At 39.2% G+C, this 23,843-nt stretch overlaps 4 protein-coding genes across 5 annotated transcripts; 1 reads left to right on the top strand and 3 right to left on the bottom strand.

Annotated features, from left to right (window-relative positions):
* Positions 1-2,784: 2,784 nt before the first annotated feature.
* zgc:112271 (uncharacterized protein LOC553698 homolog) lies at positions 2,785-5,578 on the bottom strand. Its single transcript, XM_058393739.1, has 3 exons — positions 5,391-5,578; positions 5,170-5,267; positions 2,785-4,130 (listed from the first exon to the last, which is right to left on the bottom strand). Exons 1-3 carry the CDS (start codon positions 5,451-5,453, stop codon positions 4,031-4,033), a joined length of 261 nt encoding a protein of 86 aa, XP_058249722.1. The 5' UTR covers positions 5,454-5,578; the 3' UTR covers positions 2,785-4,030.
* A 429-nt stretch (positions 5,579-6,007) lies between these two features.
* On the top strand, positions 6,008-10,175 carry slx1b (SLX1 homolog B, structure-specific endonuclease subunit). 2 transcript variants are annotated; one of them, XM_058393925.1, is made up of 5 exons: positions 6,008-6,402; positions 7,762-7,813; positions 8,560-8,763; positions 9,518-9,733; positions 9,850-10,175. In XM_058393925.1, the coding sequence occupies exons 1-5, from the start codon at positions 6,230-6,232 to the stop codon at positions 9,877-9,879; spliced, it is 675 nt and encodes a 224-aa protein (XP_058249908.1). In that variant the 5' UTR covers positions 6,008-6,229; the 3' UTR covers positions 9,880-10,175. The 2 variants fall into 2 exon arrangements, with proteins under 2 accessions (XP_058249908.1, XP_058249907.1); XM_058393924.1 differs by having other exon boundaries at positions 8,443-8,763.
* Positions 10,176-12,339: 2,164 nt separating this feature from the next.
* LOC131356545 (uncharacterized) lies at positions 12,340-17,188 on the bottom strand. Its single transcript, XM_058395640.1, has 7 exons — positions 17,032-17,188; positions 15,447-15,583; positions 15,237-15,338; positions 15,101-15,154; positions 14,830-14,982; positions 13,313-13,435; positions 12,340-13,222 (listed from the first exon to the last, which is right to left on the bottom strand). The coding sequence occupies exons 1-7, from the start codon at positions 17,036-17,038 to the stop codon at positions 13,184-13,186; spliced, it is 615 nt and encodes a 204-aa protein (XP_058251623.1). The 5' UTR covers positions 17,039-17,188; the 3' UTR covers positions 12,340-13,183.
* Positions 17,189-18,569: 1,381 nt separating this feature from the next.
* On the bottom strand, positions 18,570-22,474 carry LOC131356544 (uncharacterized). The gene is made up of 7 exons (XM_058395639.1): positions 22,316-22,474; positions 20,970-21,106; positions 20,768-20,875; positions 20,632-20,685; positions 20,365-20,523; positions 18,951-19,073; positions 18,570-18,853 (listed from the first exon to the last, which is right to left on the bottom strand). Exons 1-7 carry the CDS (start codon positions 22,320-22,322, stop codon positions 18,815-18,817), a joined length of 627 nt encoding a protein of 208 aa, XP_058251622.1. The 5' UTR covers positions 22,323-22,474; the 3' UTR covers positions 18,570-18,814.
* Between the last annotated feature and the right edge of the window lie 1,369 nt (positions 22,475-23,843).

Genomic DNA, 23,843 nt, shown 5'->3' with positions numbered 1-23,843 from the left:
AGAGCACAGGGTCAGCCATGATAAGGCGCCCCTGGAGCAGAGAGGGTTAAGGGCCTTGCTCAAGGGCCCAACAGTGGCAACTTGGCGGTGCTGGGGCTTGAACCCCTGATCTTCCAGTCAATGACCCAGAGCCTTAACCACTTGAGCCACCACCGCCCCTCAATCAATGTCAGTGAACACTTTTCACATGTGCTTATTTGAATAATAAAGCTCACATGAAAGCGAAATTGCACGTTGACATAAACATGACACTATTTAACTGCATGTGAAAATTAATTCATGTGAGAAAATCGTGTGAAATAAAGCCACATGCCATGTCTGTGAAGATTCTCAGTCATCCAGGTGCAGTTATCTGGAAGTTGAGTCATATTAACTGGACTTATTTTATTTTTTTTTTAGATTGAAATGTTTCACTACTCATCCGAGCAGATTCTTCAGTCTGAGGGAAGTTTGCAGGAATTTTACAAATTCGTATCCTCCAGGGTCAAGAATCCTCTCCTCCCTGGATAGCCTCATTGAGGGAATAAGGAGAAGGTGAGAGTGGGGGGATTCATTAGGAATAAATTCATGCACCTTCATTCCAGGCCACATGCCATACAAAATCATGTGAGAAAATCACATAAAATCACATTAAATTTTAATGTTGTAAAAAATATTTACATGAAATTAAAACCGCATACAGTACAGGTAAAACAAACGTCATGCTTAATGTATGAAGTGTCTTAAAAACCACAAGGTTTTTGCTAAGGGTGTATCTATCAACGTGTCTGTTTATTTATAGTAACTAGGCTTTTGCATATGGTATTATTTGCTGTTATTATAATGCTTCTTGTGCGCCCCTGTGAGAGCCTGCATCACATTTTCTCAAGTGACTGCCCATTTGGAACATCACCAAATATGTGGAAGTATGTGATCAGACTAGCAAGTACATAAACTAGATAAGCTTCAGTGACACATTGTGATACAGGGCTATTATTTCAGGTTTGGGATACCAATTTATTTTGCTTGTAACATTAAAAGTAGAAGCCTTACCTGTAGTTGCATATAATGGCAGAACAGCCAAACACACATCTGAAACAGTGTGTGTGTGTGTGTGTGTGTGTGTGTGTTAAGATCAACGGTTTGTTAATAACTGTGTGATCTGTGAATGAGGCAACACTGCTCAGGGTTGTGTTAATGGATTATAAATGATAAGTACTCTGTGGCTCACTACCATGCTTTTATGTCTTTTTAATGATCAAGCTTGAGGGCAAGATGAACATTAAGCAAATATAAATGGATTTGTTCCAAAGAATGCAATATACCTATTTTTAGAGATTTTTGGTAGATTTCTTTTCATATAGTGAATCATGGAAAGCTATGGATTCAGTGACATTGAGGTCTTTTTGCCTCAAGAGGCATGAATAGTTAAAGGGATTGTTTGTAGTTTGCATAGTGCCATTTGTAGAAGGGCTGACAGCTGGACACACACAGAGTGAGTGAGTGAGAGAGAGAGAGAGAGAGGGAGAGAGAGAGAGAGAGAGAGAGAGAGAGAGAGAACGAGAGAGAGAAAATGAGAGAACGAGAGAGAGAGAATGAGAGAACGAGAGAGAGAGAGAGAGAGAGAGAGAGAGAGAGAGAATGAGAGGGAGAGAGAGAGAGAGAGCAAGAGAGAGAGAGAGAGAGAATGAGAGAGAGAGAGCGAGAGAGAGAGAGAGCGAGAACGAGAGAGAGAGAGGGACAGAGAGGGAGAGAGAGAGAGAGAACGAGAGAGAGAGAGAGGGACAGAGAGGGAGAGAGGGGGGGAGAGAGAGAGAGAGGGAGAGAGAGAGATGGATGGAGATGGATGAACAGTTAATCTGTCTCTTGTCCTTCACCCACAAGTTGTCATTTTCCACATGAACAGAACTCATGACTCATTAAAGTGTTATGGGTTGACATGTGGTCTTACGTACATACTCTCTGCAAATGTCCCCACTCTCCTTATCTCTCATACTGTGAGTTCATTAAGAGGCATTTGACTCATTGTGACATTCCCCCAATGAAATCTGTTCACACACTGGTTCAGAATGAGCATGTGTTTGAAAGCACAAAAGATTTTGCTTATACCTGTTCTGTAAAAATGAGACTTCATGTGATAAGAACAGCAGATTTATTATCTTTAAATGGAATGGGATGCAAGTTTTGTCATTGCACAAGTACAATGAATTACTTCCCAATCACAAGGCTTTGTGTTAGGTAAATGTAAATGCAGCAGCTGCCTGAGTAACTAATGGAAAATAGCATCATTATGAGGAGTGCAGGGCATCTGGACATGCCGCCATCTCAGAAATTGTTTTGATTACACAAGATCATTATGTACCTTAACATTTTAAGGCTTCCTTCTTCATTTCAGCTTAAACAGATTTTCCTTACAAGATACCTAATGAGGCATGTATGTTTTGTAGTTTCCATAGAAGCAGTGGTTTAGGTCGATGTGAGGGAAAGACTTAAAAATCTGTTTACCGTAGCCGCAATTTGGCTTGCATACATCAGATTTTGTGCCAGATCAAAAAAGCAATAACACTTAGGGGGGGGACACAGTGTCCTCGTGTCAAAAATGAAATGCGATACCACCCGTGCTTTGCATTTCATCTTTGACATTGATGACAATGCTTCACACCTAAGAACAAAGCCTTTGTTGCATTGCTCTTGCATCATTTTTGCCATCTTGTCAGTGCAAAACACGCAGCAGAGGTTTAAATGCTGTATGTGTGTCAGTAGTGGATATTATCCACCATGGAAAAAGCAATCCAAGCCACTGCATTTCACTGAGCCGTTCCATTTATTTGAAACATAATAAACAGCGTTTTGTTAGAGACATATGGCAAACGTTCCACAGTGTAAAGGAAAATCTTTAATGCATGCCTCAGAAGGCAATTGCTTTTTAAAATGACAAAAGTAGTGTAACTTCCTAGATTTCTTTCTTTTGATCCCACACATTAGATTTGTGACACACTGAAAACCATCCAGCCATCCAATTTCTGTAGGGTTTATCCTACACAAAGTCAAATGGAACCTGGAGTCTGAACCTGGACTCAGGCCACAACAGGGTTCAGGCATAACATTATGAGCACTGAGAGGTGAAGTGAATAACACTGATTATCTCCTCATCATGGCCCCTGTTAGTGGGTGGGATATATTAGGCAGCAAGTGAACATTCTGTCCTCAAAGTTGATGTGTTAGAAGCAGGAAAAATGGACAAGCGTAAGGATTTGAGCGAGTTTGACAAGGGCCAATGTGATGGCTAGCCGACTGGATCGAAGCATCTCCAAAACTGCAGCTCTTGTGGGGTGTTCCCGGTCGGCAGTGGTCAGTATCTATCAAAAAGTGTACCCCCACCTCGCAACTTACAGGACTTAAAGGATCTGCTGCTAACATCTTGGTGCCAGATACCACAGCACACCTTCAGGGATCTAGTGGAGTCCAAGCCTTCGACAGGTCAGTGCTGTTTTGGCAGCAAAGGGGGACCAACACAATATTAGGCAGGTGGTCATAATGTTATGCTTGACCAGTGTAGACCAAATCATGAGCTCAGGTTTCCCTCAACCTTCCATCATGATGCTAGTAGGTTAACTAGTGATTCTAAACTTTGAATAAATGTGCAAATTTGTGTGAGTATGGTGTGTGTGTGTGTGTGTGTCTGTGATGCTGCAATAGACTAGCAACCCAGATTGAGATCCTGGGATAGGTTCCAGATCCACCAGGATAAAGTGTTTACAGAAGATGAATGAATTCATTAAAAGTTCCAATTTAAATGCATCACAAATGGTTCACTGACAGCACAGAGCCTCAAAGATCAAATAGGCTAAAATGAAAATAAAAGTCACACCATCACATCTGTTCCAGGCTGACAAATGATGATATGAAACATTTATTTGTTGTCACTAATTGCACTGTAGCTCACACTGATGAAAAAGGCAAAGTGTGTTTAAATGAACTATTTAAATGAAAATGAAGGTCAAACAAACATTAGTATGAGGAAACTGCAAACAGTGTGTATGTGTCTATGTCACTGCTGTTTCTGCTTTTCCCACTGCTCTGGCGTTAAGGTCTTCTGCTCAAAAGCATGTATCTCTTTCAGCTCAGTAGCCAGGCAAGTGTTCACCATTCTGGGGAAAAAAAATATATACAAAAACATGGGGTTATTTAATGTAGTCATTTTCCATTAATAACCACATATACACTATATTTTCAAACGTTTTGGGACACCCCTCCAAATGGACTTAGGGGCTGGACTTGACCCCTTAGTTCCAGTGAAAGGAACTCTTAATGCTTCAGCATACCAAGACATTTTGGACAATTTCATGCTCCCAACTTTGTGGGAGTTTGGGGATGACCCCTTCCTGTTCCAACATGACTGTACACCAGTGCACAAAGCAAGGTCCATAAAGACATGGATGAGTGAGTTTGGAGTGGACTGGCCTGCACAGAGTCCTGACCTCAACCTGATAGAACACCTTTGGGATGAATTAGAGAGGGGACTGTGAGCCAGGCCAAAACTGGGACACCTGCCTTTACATGCACATGAATGTAATATGGAGTTGGCCCACCCTTTGCAACTATAACAGCATCAAATCTTCTGGGAAGGCTTTCCACAAGGATTAGAAGTGTGTTTATGGGAATTTTTGACCATTCCTCTAGAGGTCGGACACTGACGTTGGCTCGCAGTCTCCGCTCTAATTCATCCCAAAGGTGTTCTATCAGGTTGAGGTCAGGACTCTGTGCAGGTCAGCCAAACTGCTCCCACAAAGTTGGGAGCATGAATTTGTTCCTTTCACTGGAACTAAGGGGCCAAGCCCAACCCCTGAAAAACAACACCTGAATTCAATGATTTGGAGGGGTGTCCCAAAACCTTTGGCAATATAGTGTATCTCCAATCCAGAGAATTATGCTCCATATTAATGAACACTTATACCCAGGTCTCACACCTGCTTTAGTAGATCATGTAGACGTGTACATAAGAAGTGCAGCTGTAACTGCAGACTGAACATCCTTTCAACACATCTAGTGCTGTTTTGACTTTATAATAGTGGAAGGAGTAATGATTTCTAATCCCTATAATCTGGTGTCTTCCAGAAGACGTTCCCTGTATTATACAGAAGGAAGCCTCTGTAAATGGTTGCGTTCCCAGCAGTTTGAATGCTTTACCTGTGTCTCTGCAACAGTGGCTTTCCTTCAAACTGAGGTGACACTACAAGCACCTTAAAGCTTGTAGCGCATCTGTTGGGAGATGTGTCTTCTACGTCCTGAAACAGAACCCAGGTTTTGTAAATATACAGCAAGCCTGCAGTGTTATAACAGTGCTGCAGTGATAAGGGTAATACGGAGGTGACTAGTAGATCACAATCGAGCTATCAGCTGAAACATACCACGTGTATTGCACCAAGTTCTGCTATCAGCTTTTCCCGAATGTGATCCTTGGTAATTGCCATTTCTTCTTAAAATACTAAATGAAATTAAAGCACAAAGTGGGAATACAGTGAATAAAACAAACAAAAAAAAATGTTCGCTTCACTACCGGTTTGAGTTAAAGGGGGAGGAATCAACAAGAAAGAGGGTGACACCGTCGAAAACAAGCGTAATTCGCATCACAAATAACATCCTGATTCCTATGTAGGTGCACTACATAGGGCATGAGATAATACTTTCCACGCTGCATGTAGTGCACTATAGTGACGCTCTAGTTGTGATTTGAGACACACTGAGAGGCCGCCTATTCATCTTCTCTCAAGCCAATCAGATCCATTCATTTCTAACGCTGGGAAGACCGGGGGTCCTTTAAATGTATAGGCACCTACTTAGTTGCCCAATGTAAAAATATAATAGTTAAAAGTAAATAAAAGGAATTTTATTTTTTTTACACGAATCAATAAAAAGAATCATTCTGAAACGTCTATGAATTTAAGTGTTGTATTTCATGTTCTAAGTCCGTATAATTTTTATTATGAAATTGTCAGGCGATATCTGAGAAGCACTAATAAACCGAAAATGCATCAAAGAGGATTGTTTTCAAACTAAAGGACTGGTTCAAGTGATATAATGTCTCGGGTAGGCAGAAAATAGGAAAGGTAATGCACAGTTTCTTAAATTATTTCTCTTTCACTCTTATATTTAGGGTAGACCTCGGTCTAGTTTGTCATGATGCAGTGTTGCTGTGGAAACCAATGATATTTGCAGCCTGCTGGATTTGAGAGGTGTGTGTATTATAATGGTTGTGGAGGTGGAGAGCTTTTATGGGGTGTACATGTTGTACTGCACCAACCCCAAATTTAAGGGACGCATTTATATCGGATTCACTGTGAACCCCGAGAGGAGAATCGGCCAGCACAACGCCGGGAAACACAAAGGGGGAGCCAAGAAGACCAGCGGGAGAGGACCGTGGTAAAGAACAACTAATGAATATACTATTAGTGATAGGATTTTCAAAGATTCGGCTCTTTTGGCTCGGCTCCCTAAGAAGAGCCGACTCCCAAATGGCTCTTCATTTAGTATCACTCCGGAGCCTTCTGCTTCAGCGTAATTTAGCAATTATGAATGATTTGTGTGTTGGTAAGCAATTTTTTATTTTGTTTTATACATTTTTTTTCTGTTACAAAAAATACACAGTTACTATTGTTTAATATTTCTTCTCTTTGTTCCGACGCGCTACACTACACTCCGAGCGTCCACCCCCTTCCTTTTTTCACATAATGGTATGTGATTGGCCGCATGGTGTGCCCATCAAAATAAAGTCCTGCCCCTGCTCGCATGAAATTCTGAGCAGGAGCGGCTGAAGATTCGGCTCTCTCCGACGGGACTCGGCTCTTCTCGTTCGCTACAAAGAATCGCGAAAGACTCATCACTACATGCTATGCTTAAGCAAGGCGAAATCTGTATCTATGCACTCAGCGTGCAGGTTTATAAAGTACTCCCACATATAATAGAGGATCACTTTGTACTGTGATTTCAGCGAGGAAGAATCTTGACCAGAAATAACGTCGAAACAATTCACCTGCTATTCAATTACTAGCTAACTCACCAGTGACGTCAGCTTAGTGGACAATGCATGCTCAAAAAGTCTCAAGATGACGTCACAGGATAATTTAATCATTTTGTGATTTTTCTGAAGACAAACAGAAAAACCCTCATCAGACCAGACAATAAAATATAGTACATTATTTAAAGCATGAAGCTCTTTGTTCACGGCACCATAAAGTAGCTATTTATGCATTTTCTATCAATACCACAAAAAGGCAGCACAGCCCTGAAAGCTTGCTATTTAACCACATAGTACTGGTGATAAGGCACACAGCTAAATAAGCAGGAAAATCAGAGGGAAATGCACTGGTCTTTACCAGTGTGTAAATCACATGAACACAAAACAGCATGCTGGTATAGCATGTAAACCAACAACAAATTACTGTACTAACATTAAATGCTTAATCTAACCGGATTTAAAATAACAAGTATGTTACTAGGGTGCGTACATGTGTACGCACATTTATTATAGGCTCCTGTTACATTCTGTGTACTTTACAATAGCCACTCAGTTGCTTCCTCTACACTGCTCATCAATGGAAATAGAACCACTGACCAGATCTAATTTGGCTGGAAATTGTAGGTCATTTTATATTTTACAAAGTAATATGGTAGATGTACCTGAGAAAATGACCGTATGAGTCAGATGTATCTAATAAACTGCTGTATATTATGGAGAGTTCTCACTGTACTGAAATGCTGTTGTTCTGTGAATGACTACAGGGAGATGGTGCTTATCATCCATGGCTTTCCATCTGATATTGCTGCTCTAAGGGTAGGTGTGTGTCCTCATCACTCATGCAGCTCTCAAATATGATCTCCTGCCTCATTCCTCTTTATTTCTTGCCTTTATGTTTAATTTTGTTGTTGTATTAAGGAATTATTATGCATGTATTCTATTAGAAATATCCTTTTTTTGTAGTTTAGAGAATTTATGGTGCTGAGTAATCTCAACATCAATCTTATTCATACATTTTATTTTCATTTATAGGGAATCAGTTTGTAATCATTTGTAAGGTTTATCAAATTATATTAGGTGTATTGGAAAAATAAATCTTATGTGGATGCTACTTGTCTTTTAAAGTGATACTGTGAGAAAGATGCTTCTCGGGATATTTTGGGCTTTGGTCCATTTGCTAGGCTGCATGAAGTGATCAGTGAATAAAATAAAACAATTACAACAGCAGAATGAGGTCACGCACAGCTTGTTACATAGAGATTTCTTATTAGTTCTTGTGAATTAAGCTGTTTGTATATTTTATTATACATGCTCTTGTGTCAATCTGGTTACCGTACTCTAATATACATTAGTCTTGGAAGAAAGCAGAGTAGCATTAATTATCATTTTCTTGCAATGAAATCACCAGCCCAACAACATCAAGTAAATCCTTTTCTTTGCTGCAGTTTGAGTGGGCATGGCAGCACCCGCATATCTCCCGCCGGCTTTCCCATGTGACCCGGCGTACACGTAAGGAGTCCAGCCTGCAGTTTCACTGGCGCATTCTCTCCAACATGCTGCAGGTGGCGCCATGGAGTCGTCTGCCCCTCACCGTCCGCTGGCTGAGGCAGGAATACCATATGGACTTTGAGCCACAGCTGCAGCCGCCTCTGCACATCCCTCTTGCCTTTGGCTGCGTTCGTGCTAAGAAGAATCAACAACATGAAGAAAAGGAACAAGAGGAGAGCCGGCTGGACCGGTGTCTACTGTGTAGAGGGATTGTGCAGGTTTGTTGGCAACCCAAACTACTACTTTCTCAACCCTGCTCCTGGAGTAATCCGTCCTTAACTAAGAAAGGGTTGTTAAATAGCTGCTTAGTGGTGTTTGTTCTGCATACTGTATAGCTCCTATACATTGGAACAAAATGTTGTTTCTTTAGGATCATGGTAACCCAGGACCAGGTCTACATAAAGTGCAAATTAATGATAGAATATTGCAGTGCTTCAGAAGTTCCTACAGCATGAATGTTATTTTTTCGCATTATTTACAAGACATTTTAATAGATCATGTTGCAAACAATTGTAGGTAGTTCAACACTAACCCAGGATATGTTTTTAAATTGCAAATCTGGATTTCTTAATTAAATCCTATACATGCCTAACATGCATTTACTGTTTTCCAAAGACATCATTTGGTGCACTAACACATTAAGCAATTTCCTATGCAAACCATGTTATAGGTTTTAAACCTGATTTGTAAAATCAATGTCCAGCTGTAAAGGAAAGCCTTTATTTATCATATATACATTACAGTGCAATTAAATCCTTTTCACTGTACTGTATATTCTTTAAAGTCATTATATTCATTAAAAAGGCTTTTCCCAGCTTTGTTAGGAAGGGTATGGCACCCCTGGAGCAGATAGAGTTAAGGATCTTGCTCAAGGTTTGAACCCCACACTTTCTGATCAGAATGTCTAGTTAAGATTAAGGACTAGGTACATTAACTTGTATTGGATGTTTATTGTTGTTTTTTTCCCCTTAGGTTTCAGAGAGACTGTCTTGCTTCCATCCTTCCTGTAAGATGGTCTGTCATCTGATTTGCTTGGCAAAACAATTCTTGAAGTCAGACCCGGCTCATCTCCTCCCCGTGGAGGGCGAGTGTCCCGGCTGCCATCACTCGGTGCTGTGGGGAAGTTTGATTCGGCACAAAAATGGCTGTTATGGCGATCTAGAAGAGATTGCTTCAAATTCTTCTCAGGTAAAAAAAAAAAATCCATCAGATAAAGAATTGCATTCCTGCTTGTTTTTGTTTGTTTGCTTAAGCCTGATGTAGCATAACCATGTGAAATCTCTAAACTCTATTTCTTCATATAGGGTCATTGGGCAGATGAGTTGCAAATATGAACAAAACCGATAGTGACCTCAACTTCCAACACAGATGAAATCAACGAAAGGACCTTCCATCATGACTCCAGTCTGAATGCATCATGTTCTGAATCGATGTATATTCAAAATGCAAAATATCATGATTAGTGTTTTTAATTACAGGAGGTTCATACCTTTTTAATGAATATAGAGAATAGGTGTTTTAACCAGAAAATAAGGAATCTTGATGTGAACAGCCTTCCTAAGAATGTTTTTAAATATATACATATTTTGTACTGTGAAAATATTTATTAAGCAATAAAGCAAGGAATTTATATTTAGCATTTGTCAAGCTGTTTCACTTGCTTTCACTAGTGCCTTACATTTCTTCAATTCAACTATTTGTTCACAATTACCAGTGGATGGTTGGTAGAAAGTAAATAAAAGTCAGTCATATTTCGCTCCAGTGAGAAAAAGTTTGAGTCTGTACATGATTAACCATATGGTATGGCAAGATATGTGACATTAGTCGATACAGTAGCTGCATTGACGGAGGTTATTATTATCAGTCCATTCACACAATACAGGCTATTATTACTGTCCCATGGACACAGTGTTCCATTTGCTTGCTGCAACTGTCAGGAATCAAGTTGCTATTTGATTCGGAATTCATTCAGCTCCCTTTAGACTTTTCACATTATTCCTGATTGTGTAAGAGAGTTTTAGCTGTATTTTAAAGACTTTTATGACAAAATGCATGCACATAACAGAAATCAGTAACGGGTGACTCATGTACCCATAAACGCTGGTGTTTGGATTTGGATTTATTCTTACAGTCATATATTTGGGCATTTCAAACTAAACCGTGACAGAATACACATTTTGAAAGGTAATATAACTGTGTGGCTCAGACATTAGTTTTGTGGCATTCTTTGTCATGATTCTCTGTATAGTAAAATCCCTGCAGTGGTTTTACAGATACGTTATGTCATAGTGGCATCTTAGAAAATGTTTATTAAACCTGTGATTAAAAAAAATCTTACTTTGACCCTGTCCAACTATTGGCCAATATGCTAGAAATGCTTGTAGCACAGCATATATAACATTCATGAAATGTAAGAGTCAGAATTTAGGCCTCATCATAGCACTGATTAAAGTGGTCAAGTGACCTACTACTGGCCTCTGATCAGGGTTGTGCTAAATACTACTACTGATCTATAAAGCACTCAGTGGTCTCGCACCACTGTACCTGGGTAAACATTTGTTTTATTTTTATGATCCAAGGTGCAGGCTATTTGTTGATAGTTCAAATAATGACAGCGATAGCAGGGACAGAGCTTTCTCTTTCAAAGCCCTGCAGTGATGGAACAGACTTTCAATCATTATTCCACATACTGAATATTTGTTTTGTATTTGTTTGGTCAAGCCTTTTCTAATAGTTTTTTTCTTAGGAAAAAGAACTGATCTAGGACAGTACAAGGTTAGACTGTTTGGGAGAACTGGGCTCGTTGTCGCCCACTCACATTCATGCATTCACTCAGGTTTGTTGATGGTGGAGTAGCTAGAAACTGGAGACTGGAGTTTTGCATTCAAGATTCCATCAGTGAACATCTTCAACAAGATAGACTTGAATCACTTTTCTGGTTACCCAATTGTACTTTTTGACCAAAAAGATCACACATTGTACAAGGAAAATGTTTTATATACATATAAAATGTTTTTTTTATTTAGAATCACACTATCCAGATGAAGATGGGTTCTCTTTTGATTTCTCTGAAAGATTTTCTTCCTCGTCACCACCACCTCTGGCTTGCTCATTAAGAATGGATTTAAATTTTATTCAGGACGTTTCTCATTATATATCCTGACAAATCTTCCTCTAAAGCTGTGCTGTGACAATAGCCGTTCTTAAAAGTGCTAATTAAAAGTTAGCTAGTTAAGAGTGCAAATAAAATTGCATTGAATTGAAGTGGTATGACCTGTTTACATTTACATGATTACATGATTTATTTTGACAATTATAAATGCTTAAAGCAATGATCAATCTAGAAAATCCTCCCAGAAACCCAACTAACACCTAAAAAAAAAAAATAGTGTGAGGTTAATTCTGCTGTAAAATTCCTGCCGAGGTTCAACAGGGAATCGTATGGAAGATGACTCCCACCAAGGGCCAGTTTTCTTGGCATTAGCATAAGCTTACGTAATCTTACAGATAACAATCCACAATGTGAGTCCACTATTTTATTTTCTCTCTTAGGAATTTTCATGTCCTGTGTTGTTTGGACACATACTTAGACTTTTCTAAACAACACAAGTGTAACTGTTGAAGCAGCAGAGAACATTAGTTTGCGCAATCCAAGGCATGATCTTCCACTAATGCTTATGGGACTCTAATTCCTCAGTATTGTCTCAGTATTGCACATAGCAATATCATGCACTGGAACACAGTTTAGTATGCACAATTCTGCTGCAAATAAACCCACGTAAAGCAGTATAAAACAGTGTACAATATTCATTTTATTTAAGCTCACACATTCTCTAGAGAATGCATTTCATTTCAGATTTCTCTTCACATAAAAATGCAGAAAGTCAAATATGAAAGTAAGCTCATCCTGCTTTGTGTTCCAGTTGTAAGTGTACAAGCCCATGGAAAATAAAAAAAACTTCACTGTATTTAATTGTCCTGATTATTAAGTCCAGTTTGACATCTTAAAGGAAAACAATCTTACGATGTATGAGAGATGGCCTGCGCCAAAATATCGCCAAAAGATGGTCTGCTATACTAATTTATCTGGGGGTTTTTTTCTTGTGTGTCCAACTCCTGTCTGTCCGTTCCTTGAGTGTTCCATCATTTTATACAATTTTAAACAAACATATATATTCATATATATTCACATATAATATAAACATATGACCTACACCGATCAGGCATAACATTATGAGCACTGTGAAGTGAATAACACTGATTATCTCCGCATCATGGCACCTGTTAGTGGGTGGGACATATTAGGCAAAAACATTTTGTCCTCAAAGTTGATGTGTTAGAAGCAGGAAAAATGGGCAAATGTAAGGATTTGAGCGAGTTTGACAAGGGCCAAATTGTGATGGCTAGACGACTGGATCAGAGCATCTCCAAAACTGCAGCTCTTGTGGGGTGTTCCCGGTCTGCAGTGGTCAGTATCTATCAAAAGTGGTCCAAGTAAGGAACTTCACATTCATCATTCTTCCCTATAATTAAGAATGTTACCTTTATATGGTATACATATAACAAATATGCAAGTATTGTAAGTACATTTATAATGCATCTTTGTGAAACAGAAGCTGTAGCTACATGGGTTGTGAATCACTGTGGAGCTGGGGGTGTGTTCACCACAACAACAGGCTGAAAGAAGAAAACGCAGCAGAAGTGAAGTTAACGCAAAGGGGCACTGATATTGAGCTCTAATCAGGTGTGGTATTTCTGAGTTCTTACCACATTCCTTTTTGGTGAGCAGCAGTGAATTACTTTGCAGCAGAAGGCAGCCAAGGTGGCCGAGAGAGCAAACTGAGTTGCCTGCACAAGCAACTCTATTCCGGCGACATGCTCAGTAATGGACTGTGAGAAAACAAAATAAATTTGATCGTTCTCTACTTTATAAGTCTTACATACAATGAAACTGAAACACTTGGTTTTAGACCAAAATAATTTATTAGTATGGCTTAGGACCTCATTTGGTGGCCAACATAGCATTGGTTCTTCTTTAGAATGCTAAATACAAGTCCTGCACAGTGGCCTGAGGGATTGTTGTGCCAGGTCACTACATGATGCAGGTGGAGGAAAGCATTTCCTGATTCACTTCTCCAAAAAACCCTAAAGTGGCTCAATAATATTCAGATCTGGTGACTGTGCCGGCCATGGGAGATGTTCAACTTCACTTTCATGTTCATCAAACCACTCTGTCACCAGTCTTGAAGTGTGCATTATTTTCTTATAGACAGCACCACCTTCAGAATACAATGGCTGAACCATTGGCTGCACATGGTCCTCCAGAGTGGTTCCGTAGTCTTGCCCACCTAGAACAGGTAGTGGGCTTATGGATTTCCACAAAATTGCAGCCCAAACCACCACTGGCTTCTCTACACTGTAACTCTCCCGGGATGCAAGAAAGACAGAGAAGGTGGACTCATCAAAGAACAAAACATGTTTCACATTGGCCACAGCTCAATGTTTATGCTGCTGGCTCCATTAAAACTGACATTTGGCATTGGCAAGAGTGACCAAAGTTTTGGCTATAGCAGCCTGACCATGAATATTGACCCTGTGCAGCTCCCGACAAACACTTTTGGTAGAAACAGGAGAGTCAGCAGCTGTGGTTTCTTGTTTTTTGGACACAGTCCGGGTTATTACTGAATTATCCCTTTCAGACAGCTTCCTTTTGCTGCAACAGTAATCCCTGTTGAAAATGGTTTGTCCTTTGTGGTGGTATGCCAACATTAGTCTGGATACCATGATTCTTGATACACTACAAAGACTAGCTGTTCTGGTCACCAAAAATTCTGATATGTCTCCCATTGAGTTATGTGGCATGCAATATTTTATGTCAAGCTTTACTATTGTAGTTATGTTTGAGGAACTTGTATCACCATATCTGTGATACAAAATATGTTGGTGTTCATTTACTTTGAAGTATCTAATGGCTTCAAAAAACATCTGCACAGCATATTGCTACAACATGAACAGCAGCAGAAACACCTTATTGATGCTAGATATGAGAATGACCAGCCTGGTTTGAGCTGACATGAAAGCTAAGGCAACTCAAAGAATCACTCTTTATACCAGGGGTGATCTAAAAAGCATATCAAAACGCACACCTTGACGTGGATAAGACCACATCAGGTTCTACACCCGTTAGCCAGGAACAGGAATGTGAGGATTAATAGCACAGGTTTACAAAAATAGATCAGAAACCGATTTCTGTTTATTGAACAATGCTATAAAAATGATCTTACCCAAATCCTGCTACACATTTCTGATTCTGATGTTCCATTCAGGTGCTCCTCCCAGCAGATGTTAGAGTGATATTGCCCCATTCCACCCATGTCTAGAAAGGTCAACAATGATGCCACACACCCCACAACCTGCAACCCCAAGCAGGCTTTCAGCTGTCAGAGAACAAGAGGGCACACTGGTTGATATAAAGTACCTGTATAATTTGTAATGAAAATAAAACTGACCAATAAGGTATATGCCAATTGAAAATCAGGGATTTGTTTTTCTTACTCTAGGCAGATGAAGATTCTGTGCTGCTATTGCCACACTACCAGCAATTATGCTCTGCAGTATGAAAAGCGAAATGCATTCGATCAAACATTGTTATTTGACAGCAAATGATAAAATGTAAAGACTTAATGCTTACAACTGATGAAGAGACAACTTTCAGGATTGCGTTTTCATTAAACCCGAATGGAAAAAAAATTGTGGTACTCATGACAAAGACACCCAGCATAATCAGCGTTAACTGTAAAAACAAAAACAATCACTGTAACATTGCAGCTGTTTTATACAGGCATTTCAGAAAGTTGTGTGTAATATTTGTGAGTCTAAAGTGATGAAAATGTCTACATACCCCTAAAGCTTTTGGTTCTGATTCCAGGTACTTCTGGGTTCGATAGGGGTTTTTCTCAAACTTCACCTCCACTAGTGTTCCTGGTTCAATCCCTGTGTTGAGAGAACTAGGGGCAATATGTTCCATCTCACCTTCTTCTGTGAAAGAAAAATCAATGACATTAAGTATTGGGTAGTAGCACACTTCTCAGGCAGTAGTATTATTTGAGAAAAAAAAAGCTGTTTAGGTCAAAGCTATCTTTATTAACTTTATTTTAATGGTGATATTTTTCTTGAACAACAGTTTCAAAACTTCAGGCTGTGAGGAGCAAAGAACTATAGACTGTTATAAAGGCTACAACAGTGCAATAATGCTGAATTAAAGTGTGCAAGAGTAAGCATAGAGTAAGAACATTTTCAGACTATTTGTTACTCTTCAGATGTCATAGATGATGGAACAAGTTCTTTACTCTTGCAGAATAACTGGGGAGGTGACTACTAAAAAAAAGAGCAGATGACATTTTTTCCAAGCTTTAGTTCTGAAAAGCCTGTGTTCAGTGTAGCATCAGTATCCTGTACTTAATGGATGTAGTCTTTTGGTTCTCTAAGCCATCCACATCAAGGCTCATCGTTTTGTGTATTCTGACATGCTTTTCTGAATTTTTTACCCTAGACGTGCATTTGTGAGGCCAGGCTCGCAGTCTCCGCCCTAATTCATCCCAAAGGTGTTTTATCAGGCTGAGGTCAGGACTCTGTGAAATTCCTCCACACCAAACTCACTCATCCATGTCTTTATGGACCTTGTTTTGTGCACTGTTGCCCAGTCATGTTGGAACAGGAAGGGGTCATTCCCAAACTGTTCCCACAAAGTTGGGAGCATGAAATTGAACAAAATATCTTGGTATACTGAAGCATTAAGAGTTCCTTTCACTGGAGCTAAGGGGCCAAGCCCAACCCCTGAAAAACAACACCTGAATCCAATGCTTTGGAGGGGTGTCCAAATACTTTTGGCAAAATAAAGTGTATAACCAGCCATGGTCAAAGCAAAGAATATTAATCAATAGCCAGGTTACACGGTTACATTTCACTGAATAGTTAATTATCACTGATCGTAGTTTCTCAATTATCAGAGCGAACAGTTATCACTTGCCACCTCACACCTTAAAGGAAATAAATGAATGAATGTGAGGGCACGCGCGTTGATTGCTTCGTATCTCTAATTGAATGGGTGCGATTATACCCTGGGTAATGGTAATAAGCAGTAATAAAATAAAAATAAAATTACATAGGCTACTTTTAAAAGTTTGCATTTCTCTTTCTGAATGTAAAACGTAGATTCTCAATTTGTATAAACACCAGAAGAAACTCTTTTCATCGGTTTCACCATGAAAACACCGCAGACTTCTATTGCTTAACAAGTCACTTTTTTTTTTAACTCTCTCTCTCTCTCTCTCTCTCTCTCTCTGTGTGTGTGTGTGTGGGGGGGATGAAATCATTAAATCGCCCCAGCACTGCGTTAACGACTACTAAAAGCCCCAAATATCAGTTGCTCAACCGGATGAACTCAACACACACCGCGCTACACGGCTGAGAGGTTGATAACTTACCCGCCATATTTGCTTAATCCAGTACTCTTCAATGAAGTGTATAGAGAAGACTGCAGTATAGATTGAAAGAGAAAACTGATGCAAACAGCACAGTTATATGTCCAGCGGATGCTTTTTGTTGGCTTGCTGGTCTAATAAATTCAGTTCCGCCCCGCGCTGAGAAATGTAACTCCGAAACACACCTAAGAGTCCGAGTACAGCTGTGAGGTTCAACACTGCATTATTGTCCAGAAAGCTGCCCAAGCTGACCAGCGCTACATAAATAGAGAACTACATGAGTTGCTTTTGTGCTTTAGGGGTGATGTTTATTTTTACTTTAAGCTTTTTTAGGATCTATGCTTGGTGCTGAATAACAGCATTTCACAGTTAAATACATTTAAAAGGACACTTATTATTTCATTTTTATATTAAGTAAGTCACTCGGCATGAGCCTACAAGGAGGGTTTTATGTCTGTTCAGCAAATTGTCGTGTTATGAATGAATTGTAAATATAAACAACTTTTGTAGGCCTAATTCAAGTAAAGAACACATTTGGTCGATGTACAAGATTTAAGTTAGTCAAAAAGACTACATAGGTCATGATTTTTAAGGAATAACAAAAACAGTTACATAATATTCCATTTATTTTTTGTTCTGAGCAGTTATTAGGGAAAAATGTTTATACTAAACAAAGATCGCCATCTGCTGGAAAAAATTATTCATATAGGGTTACTTAACCCAGGCATAACATTATGACCATCTGCCTAATATTGTGTTGGTCCCCCTTTTGCTGCCAAAACAGCCCTGACCCGTCATGCACTGTGTATTCTGACACCTTTCTACCAGAACCAGCATTAACTTCTTCAGCAATTTGAGCAACAGTAGCTCGTCTGTTGGATCGGATCACACGGGCCAGCCTTCGCTCCCCAAGTGCATCAATGAGCCTTGGTTGTCTATGACCCTGTCACCGATTCACCACTTTTCCTTTCTTGGAACACTTTTGACAGATACTGACCACTGCAGACCAGGAACACCCCACAAGAGCTGCAGTTTTGGAGATGCTCTGATCCAATCATCTAGCCATCACAATTTGGCCCTTGTCAAACTCGCTCAAATCCTTACTCTTGTCCATTTTTCCTGCTTCTAACACATCAACTTTGAGGACAAAATGTTCACTTGCTGCCTAATATATCCCACCCACTAACAGGTGCAATGGAATCAGTGTTATTCATTTCACCTGTCACTGCTTATGTTATTCCTGATCGGTGTATGTGTACAAGATACAAGCAAAATTGCTTTAAGCTACATTAGACTAAGATTGTAGAGATTACCATCCGCTGAATTATTTAAAAAAAACCTTACTTGATACTTTCAGATCCAATACCTCCCCACCCAATCTGTTTATTTATCACACCATAAATCTCCTAAATACTTTTCATAGACTTACATAGCGTCGTTATTATGAAAACAGATTTAATAAAGACAGCACACATTATGTGAAATGTATACACAAACATCAATCCCTCCAATACATTTCAGAAACATGACAGAAGCAACTCTCTTATTCAATTCACATACTTCATAAGTGGTTTTAATATCACAAAATATGATTGATACCTTTTTTTAAAAGGGGAAATTATATTAATGAGGTTATTTTAATACTTGAATACATGTAATTCATGTTGAACTGTGTACCTTAGGCTGTTTACATATAACAAATATGTGAGTATTAGTAAATGTAAGTACATTTATAATGCATCTGTGTAAAACAGAAGCTGTAGCTACATGGGTTGTGACTCTTCCATCACTGTGGACCTGGGGGTGTGTTCACCACAACAACAGGCTGAAAGAAGAAAACGCAGCAGAAGTGAAGTTAACACAGAGGGATAGTGATATTGAGCTCTAATCAAGTTTGCAGTAACAGGTGTGGTATTTCTTACCACATTCCTCTTTGGTGAGCAGCACTGAATTACTTTGCAGCAGAAAGCAGCCAGGGTGGCAGAGAGAGCAATCTGTGTCGCCTGCACAAGCAACTCTATTCCGGTGATATGCTCAGCAATGGACTGTGAAAAACAGGATAAATTGCAAATAGGAATCTAAACACTGTCTTCTTAATTACATACTAACCTTTTCCTTTCCTTATAAATAAAAGAAACAATATAAAAAAGACATTAACTAAATGGCTGACATGTTTCCAATACAAGACATGGAATAAAATCCTTTGAAAGGTTTCATACTTCTGAGCATCGTCTGTAACAGAGCCATATGAAATAGTACACTATAGAAAATAATAACCTATAACTCAGAAACAGATCAAATGATATGTAAATGTTCATCTTCATCATAAATAATAACTTCTAGTAATCATTCTTTGCTTTATGAGATTGCATATGAATCGGGTGTAAATGTGTAGTCCTGTGAATCGGATAGACTATGTGAAGACGTCTCATGAATATTTACATTTTTCTTAACAAGATTTAGAAACAAACTAAAGTATTTGGTGTTATGATATCAGAACCATATTCAAGGACTTCATTTGTGCACAGAAATAATTTGTCCATTAAACAAACATTGTTTTTACCAGAGTTTGTCATGTCACACTCCACAGTGGTGGTTAATGGCTCATATGAAAGTAGACACACGTAGGTTTTCATGCATATTTCTGTTTTTACCTAGCCAATTAGGGGCAATATATTCATAGAACAGTTAAAAAACATTGCACACAAATGTTTAAAGTAAATGATGATATCAAACCCACTCTGAGATACCCCGTGAGGTGCTTGTTCATAAACAATTCTACCAGCACTATGAAACAACTGTGTACTGGAGAAAGGGCTAAACAATTCATTATGATGGGTTGGTAAAAAAAAATTCACTTGAGGCAACACAATTGCATGGCATGCCTTCCAGCTCCAGCCTCACAGATTGGGATACTGTCTGTGTAGGTTTTGCATGTTCTTCCTAATTCTGTGTGAATTTCCTCCAGAACTACACTAATTTTCCCCTAGGTGTGTCTGCACAGTGCCCTGCAATGGCATGGCATCCCATACAAGGTGTATTGCCTACTCATTGTTTTCAGATCAACCATGACTAGGATACAGCATTTAATGTAGATGAGTAAAAGAAATCATTCAGACTTGTATAAAATCATAAATCTTCATCAATCTACACAGGTTTTTTACTTTTTTCTTTCTTTTTTGTTTGTGATTCTGTTCCTCAAAAAAATGTATGTATAAATTACATCAGTACATCACTAAGCAATCTTTAAAAAAGAAAAAAAAACTACAACAGCACACAATGGTTATACAGAATATACAGGATATGTATAGACCTGGACTGCAAAAGCTGTCTTACCCACAGTCTTTCACACATCTTTTTTTCTAATGTGCTATTGTCAACGTAGTGCCAGCAGTAGTGATGGAAGGAATGTTCTACCATTAGACTCGAACTGATGAAAAAGCACAACACTGAAAACACACAGGCCACAACCTGCATCCCCAAGCAGGCCTTCAGCTGTCAGAGAGCAAGAGAAGAATTAATTATATGAAATAACTGTATATTGTAAAGATATTGTAATATGTAAATGTGTATGCCTGCTGAATATGTAGGCTTTTTTCTTACTGTAGTAAGGTTAAGATTCTGTGCTGCTATTGCCACACTACCAGCTATTATGCTCTGCAGTACGAAAAACAAACGCATGCTATCAAACACAGTATAAGAATTAAAATGTGAAAAGTGTAATTGATTTAATGCTTACAGCTGGAGAAAGGCTAGCGCTGATGATGACTGCAGTTTGGCCATAATTGGACTCCCAATTCAAATATACTGCACTCAAGTAAAAGAGAGCCAACATAATCTGTGTTACCTGAGAAAAACAGAGTCACAGAAACAGCTGTTTCAGCAAGTGGTGAGCAATATTTATGGGTCTAAAGTCTCCATGTTTGATTTTACCCACACACCCCTAAGGCTTTTGGTTCTGCCTCCAGGTACTTCTGGGTCTGATAGGGGTTTTTCTCAAACATGACCTCCACTAATGCGCCTGTTTCACTCCCTGTGTTGAGGGCCCTGGCGGCAATTCCCTCCATCTCACTTTCATCTGTGAAAGATAAGTGACAATAAGTAGACATCAGCAGTACAGTGTTCAGGTAGACATATTGCTAGAAACAGTACTTCTGAGGTAAACTGTTGAGGTAAAAGCAACCATTATTCACATTTACATATATTCTGTAATTATTCTGTAACCAAAGTTATGGGGTTGAAAGTGTCCCCAAGGGGCCCCCCTTCAGTTCAGAGCTGGGGTTACTGAAAGTACTGCACTGTGTGTTTGTATGGGCTTCCTCTGGCTTTCTCCCAAAAATCTCCCAAAACATACCAGTAGCCTGACTATTATGAATTGCTCCTAGGTGTGAATGTGTGTTTGTATGCTGCCCTGCAGTGGACTGTTATCCTTCACTTGTAGTGAATTCAAACATTTGTGCCCTAACAATTGTCAACCCTACCCCTGATTAAGTGTTAACATTAGATGAAAAGATCTGTTACATTTGACAGACACCCTTATCCAGAGTGACTTGCAATGTATCTCATTTTATATAACTGAGCAATTGAGGGTTAAGGGCCTTGCTCTTGAGGTGGCAGCTTGGTAAACTGCCATTTGAGCTTACAATCTTCTGATCTGTAGTCCAACACCTTAACCACTAAGCTACCACTTCCCATGACCATGCATTCTTCTCAACAGACACTCTGGTATCATGCATTTTATAGTTAGATAATAATCCAAAGAGCTCCTATTTGTTACATTGTTAGTTGAAACCCCACCAATCCCACTGCTGGGAAAGGATAACCCTCAACTGCGCAGTTATGTAAACCAAATGACTTTTCTGTCTCTCTGGATAAGGGGATCTGTCTTGTGTCAGAACAACCCCTAATTACAGATCTATTTCCTGTTGCATTTGCCTTTCAGATAGTTGTCTTGTTGAAGGACATGTTTGGGGGATTTTGCGGCGGGAGCAAACTTTCGCAATCGATAGACAAACAGTGTTTCGGAGCAATGTGCATCAATTTATAGAAACTGACTTCACACTAAAATACTCTGAACAACGCTGTTTCTCTTTAAAAGCTCAGACCCCCATTACTGACCAATGTCCAATGTTAATGCAACTCTGCAAATCCCAGCAACTGTGTAACTGATTACAAAATGGCTTTTACACAATGAGTGTCTGTCGCTTAACAGTCCAGATCCGACAGACCCAGTTACACTATAGCTTTAAATAACAAAGAAGTGCTGCCTGGAAGTCAGTGAACTTACCCGCCATATTTGCTTATCCTGTAGTAAATTAAGTGTATAGATAAGACTCTTGCAAAGAGATTAAATGTTGTATGGAGAAGACTGTTGTGTGTCCGGCGGGGCTCTGCTTGTTGTTGGATTCGCTGTTACTCAGTTCCGCCCCGCGCCGAGAAATCTGACCCCCAAAAACATCTGGCGTGAGAGCACAGCTGTAAGGCTTTAACACAGCTCCGTTGCTATATGGTTCTATGTAAATACAGTGAACTAGACGCAATTGTGCGTTACTGGAAGGGTTTAAGGTTAAATCCCATGGATTCGGGGAATTTGTGTTTATGTAAAAACATCTTTCATATGCAATTCCAATTATTCAGCTACTAGATATTTTTAGGTAAATTCAGCAAACTGGAAAAAAAAATCCAGTTATAAAAGTTATATATGAATAGCAAGTACAAAAGAAAGAAGGACCAATTCATATAAAGAACATGATTGGACTATGTGCAGGATTTAAGTTATTTTATAATACAAAGTGGTTCGTGATTTTTAACTTAAAAAGTTCAACTTTTTTAACTTTAGAAACAAAAAATATAAACTAGACCTTACAACGCCATCTGCTGGGAAAAACTCATTCAGACAGTTTTATACGTACAATATACAAGCAAAATATATAAACTATAATCTGTAGATATAAAATGCTCAAAAAGTTGCTGATGCACATTTACTTGGTTGTAGCTATAGATTTCAGTCATCAGTTAAGTTTCCTAATTGATATACTTTATCAAATGTCGGTTGAATCTTTTTCCAAAGTATACATACACTATATTGGCAAATAGTACATTTACTTAAACATGTAATATATAGTTGGCCCGCCCTTTGCAGCTATAACAGCTTTAACTCTTTTGGTAAGGCTTTCCACAAGGTTTAGGTGTGTCATTGGGAATTTTTGACCATTCTTCTAGAAGCGCATTTGTGACTAATGTTGGACGAGAAGGCCTGGCTTGCAGTCTTAACTCTGATTCATCCCAATGGTGTTCTGTGGGGTTGAGGTCAGGACTAGCCAGTCAAGTTCCTTGCTTTACCTTGCTTTGTGCACTGGTGTACAGTCATGTTGGAACAGGAAGGGGTCATCCCCAAACTGTTCCCACAAAGCTGGGAGCATGAAATTGTTCAAAATGTCTTGGTATGCTGAAGCATTAAGAGTTCCTTTCACCTGAACTAAGGGGCCAAGCCCAACCCCTGAAAAACACCACCTGAATTCAATGAGACACAGGCTATAAAAGCTGGTTTGCCTGCAGTCCTTCACACGCTTTTGTGATGTGCCATTGTGGTAGTTGTCGCAGCAGTAGTGAGGAACACATTATTCTACCATTAGAGCTGAACTGATGAGAAAGCAGAACACTAAAAACATACATACCACAACCTGCATCCCCAAGCAGGCCTTCATCTGTCAGAGAGCAAGAGAAACCTATGGCACTCAAAATAAATCTGTTTTGCAAAGAAACAATCTAGTCAAAAAATGATGAGCAATAATTGCAATAAACGTGTAAGGCTT

Source organism: Hemibagrus wyckioides, linkage group LG07 (genome assembly GCF_019097595.1).
Source record: "Hemibagrus wyckioides isolate EC202008001 linkage group LG07, SWU_Hwy_1.0, whole genome shotgun sequence".
Taxonomy (NCBI): Eukaryota; Metazoa; Chordata; class Actinopteri; order Siluriformes; family Bagridae; genus Hemibagrus; species Hemibagrus wyckioides.
The sequence above is the reverse complement of the archived record's forward strand: the minus strand, read 5'-3'. Positions and strand labels throughout refer to the sequence as shown.

Coding starts and splice junctions, on each gene's coding strand:
- LOC131356544 (XM_058395639.1), bottom strand. Junction 20,686..20,767: donor GCGCTAGCCTTTCTCCAGCT/GTAAGCATTAAA, acceptor TTCGTACTGCAG/AGCATAATAGCTGGTAGTGT. Junction 19,074..20,364: donor AGATGTGTGAAAGACTGTGG/GTAAGACAGCTT, acceptor TGTTTTTCACAG/TCCATTGCTGAGCATATCAC.
- slx1b (XM_058393924.1), top strand. CDS start 6,230: ATGGTTGTGGAGGTGGAGAGCTTTTATGGGGTGTACATGTTGTACTGC. Junction 6,403..7,761: donor ACCAGCGGGAGAGGACCGTG/GTAAAGAACAAC, acceptor GAATGACTACAG/GGAGATGGTGCTTATCATCC. Junction 8,764..9,517: donor TGTGTAGAGGGATTGTGCAG/GTTTGTTGGCAA, acceptor TTTTCCCCTTAG/GTTTCAGAGAGACTGTCTTG.
- zgc:112271 (XM_058393739.1), bottom strand. CDS start 5,453: ATGGCAATTACCAAGGATCACATTCGGGAAAAGCTGATAGCAGAACTT. Junction 5,268..5,390: donor AACTTGGTGCAATACACGTG/GTATGTTTCAGC, acceptor GTTCTGTTTCAG/GACGTAGAAGACACATCTCC. Junction 4,131..5,169: donor CCACTGTTGCAGAGACACAG/GTAAAGCATTCA, acceptor TTTTTTCCCCAG/AATGGTGAACACTTGCCTGG.
- LOC131356545 (XM_058395640.1), bottom strand. Junction 14,983..15,100: donor AGAATCTTCATCTGCCTAGA/GTAAGAAAAACA, acceptor GTTCTCTGACAG/CTGAAAGCCTGCTTGGGGTT. Junction 13,223..13,312: donor GCTCACCAAAAAGGAATGTG/GTAAGAACTCAG, acceptor TTCTTCTTTCAG/CCTGTTGTTGTGGTGAACAC.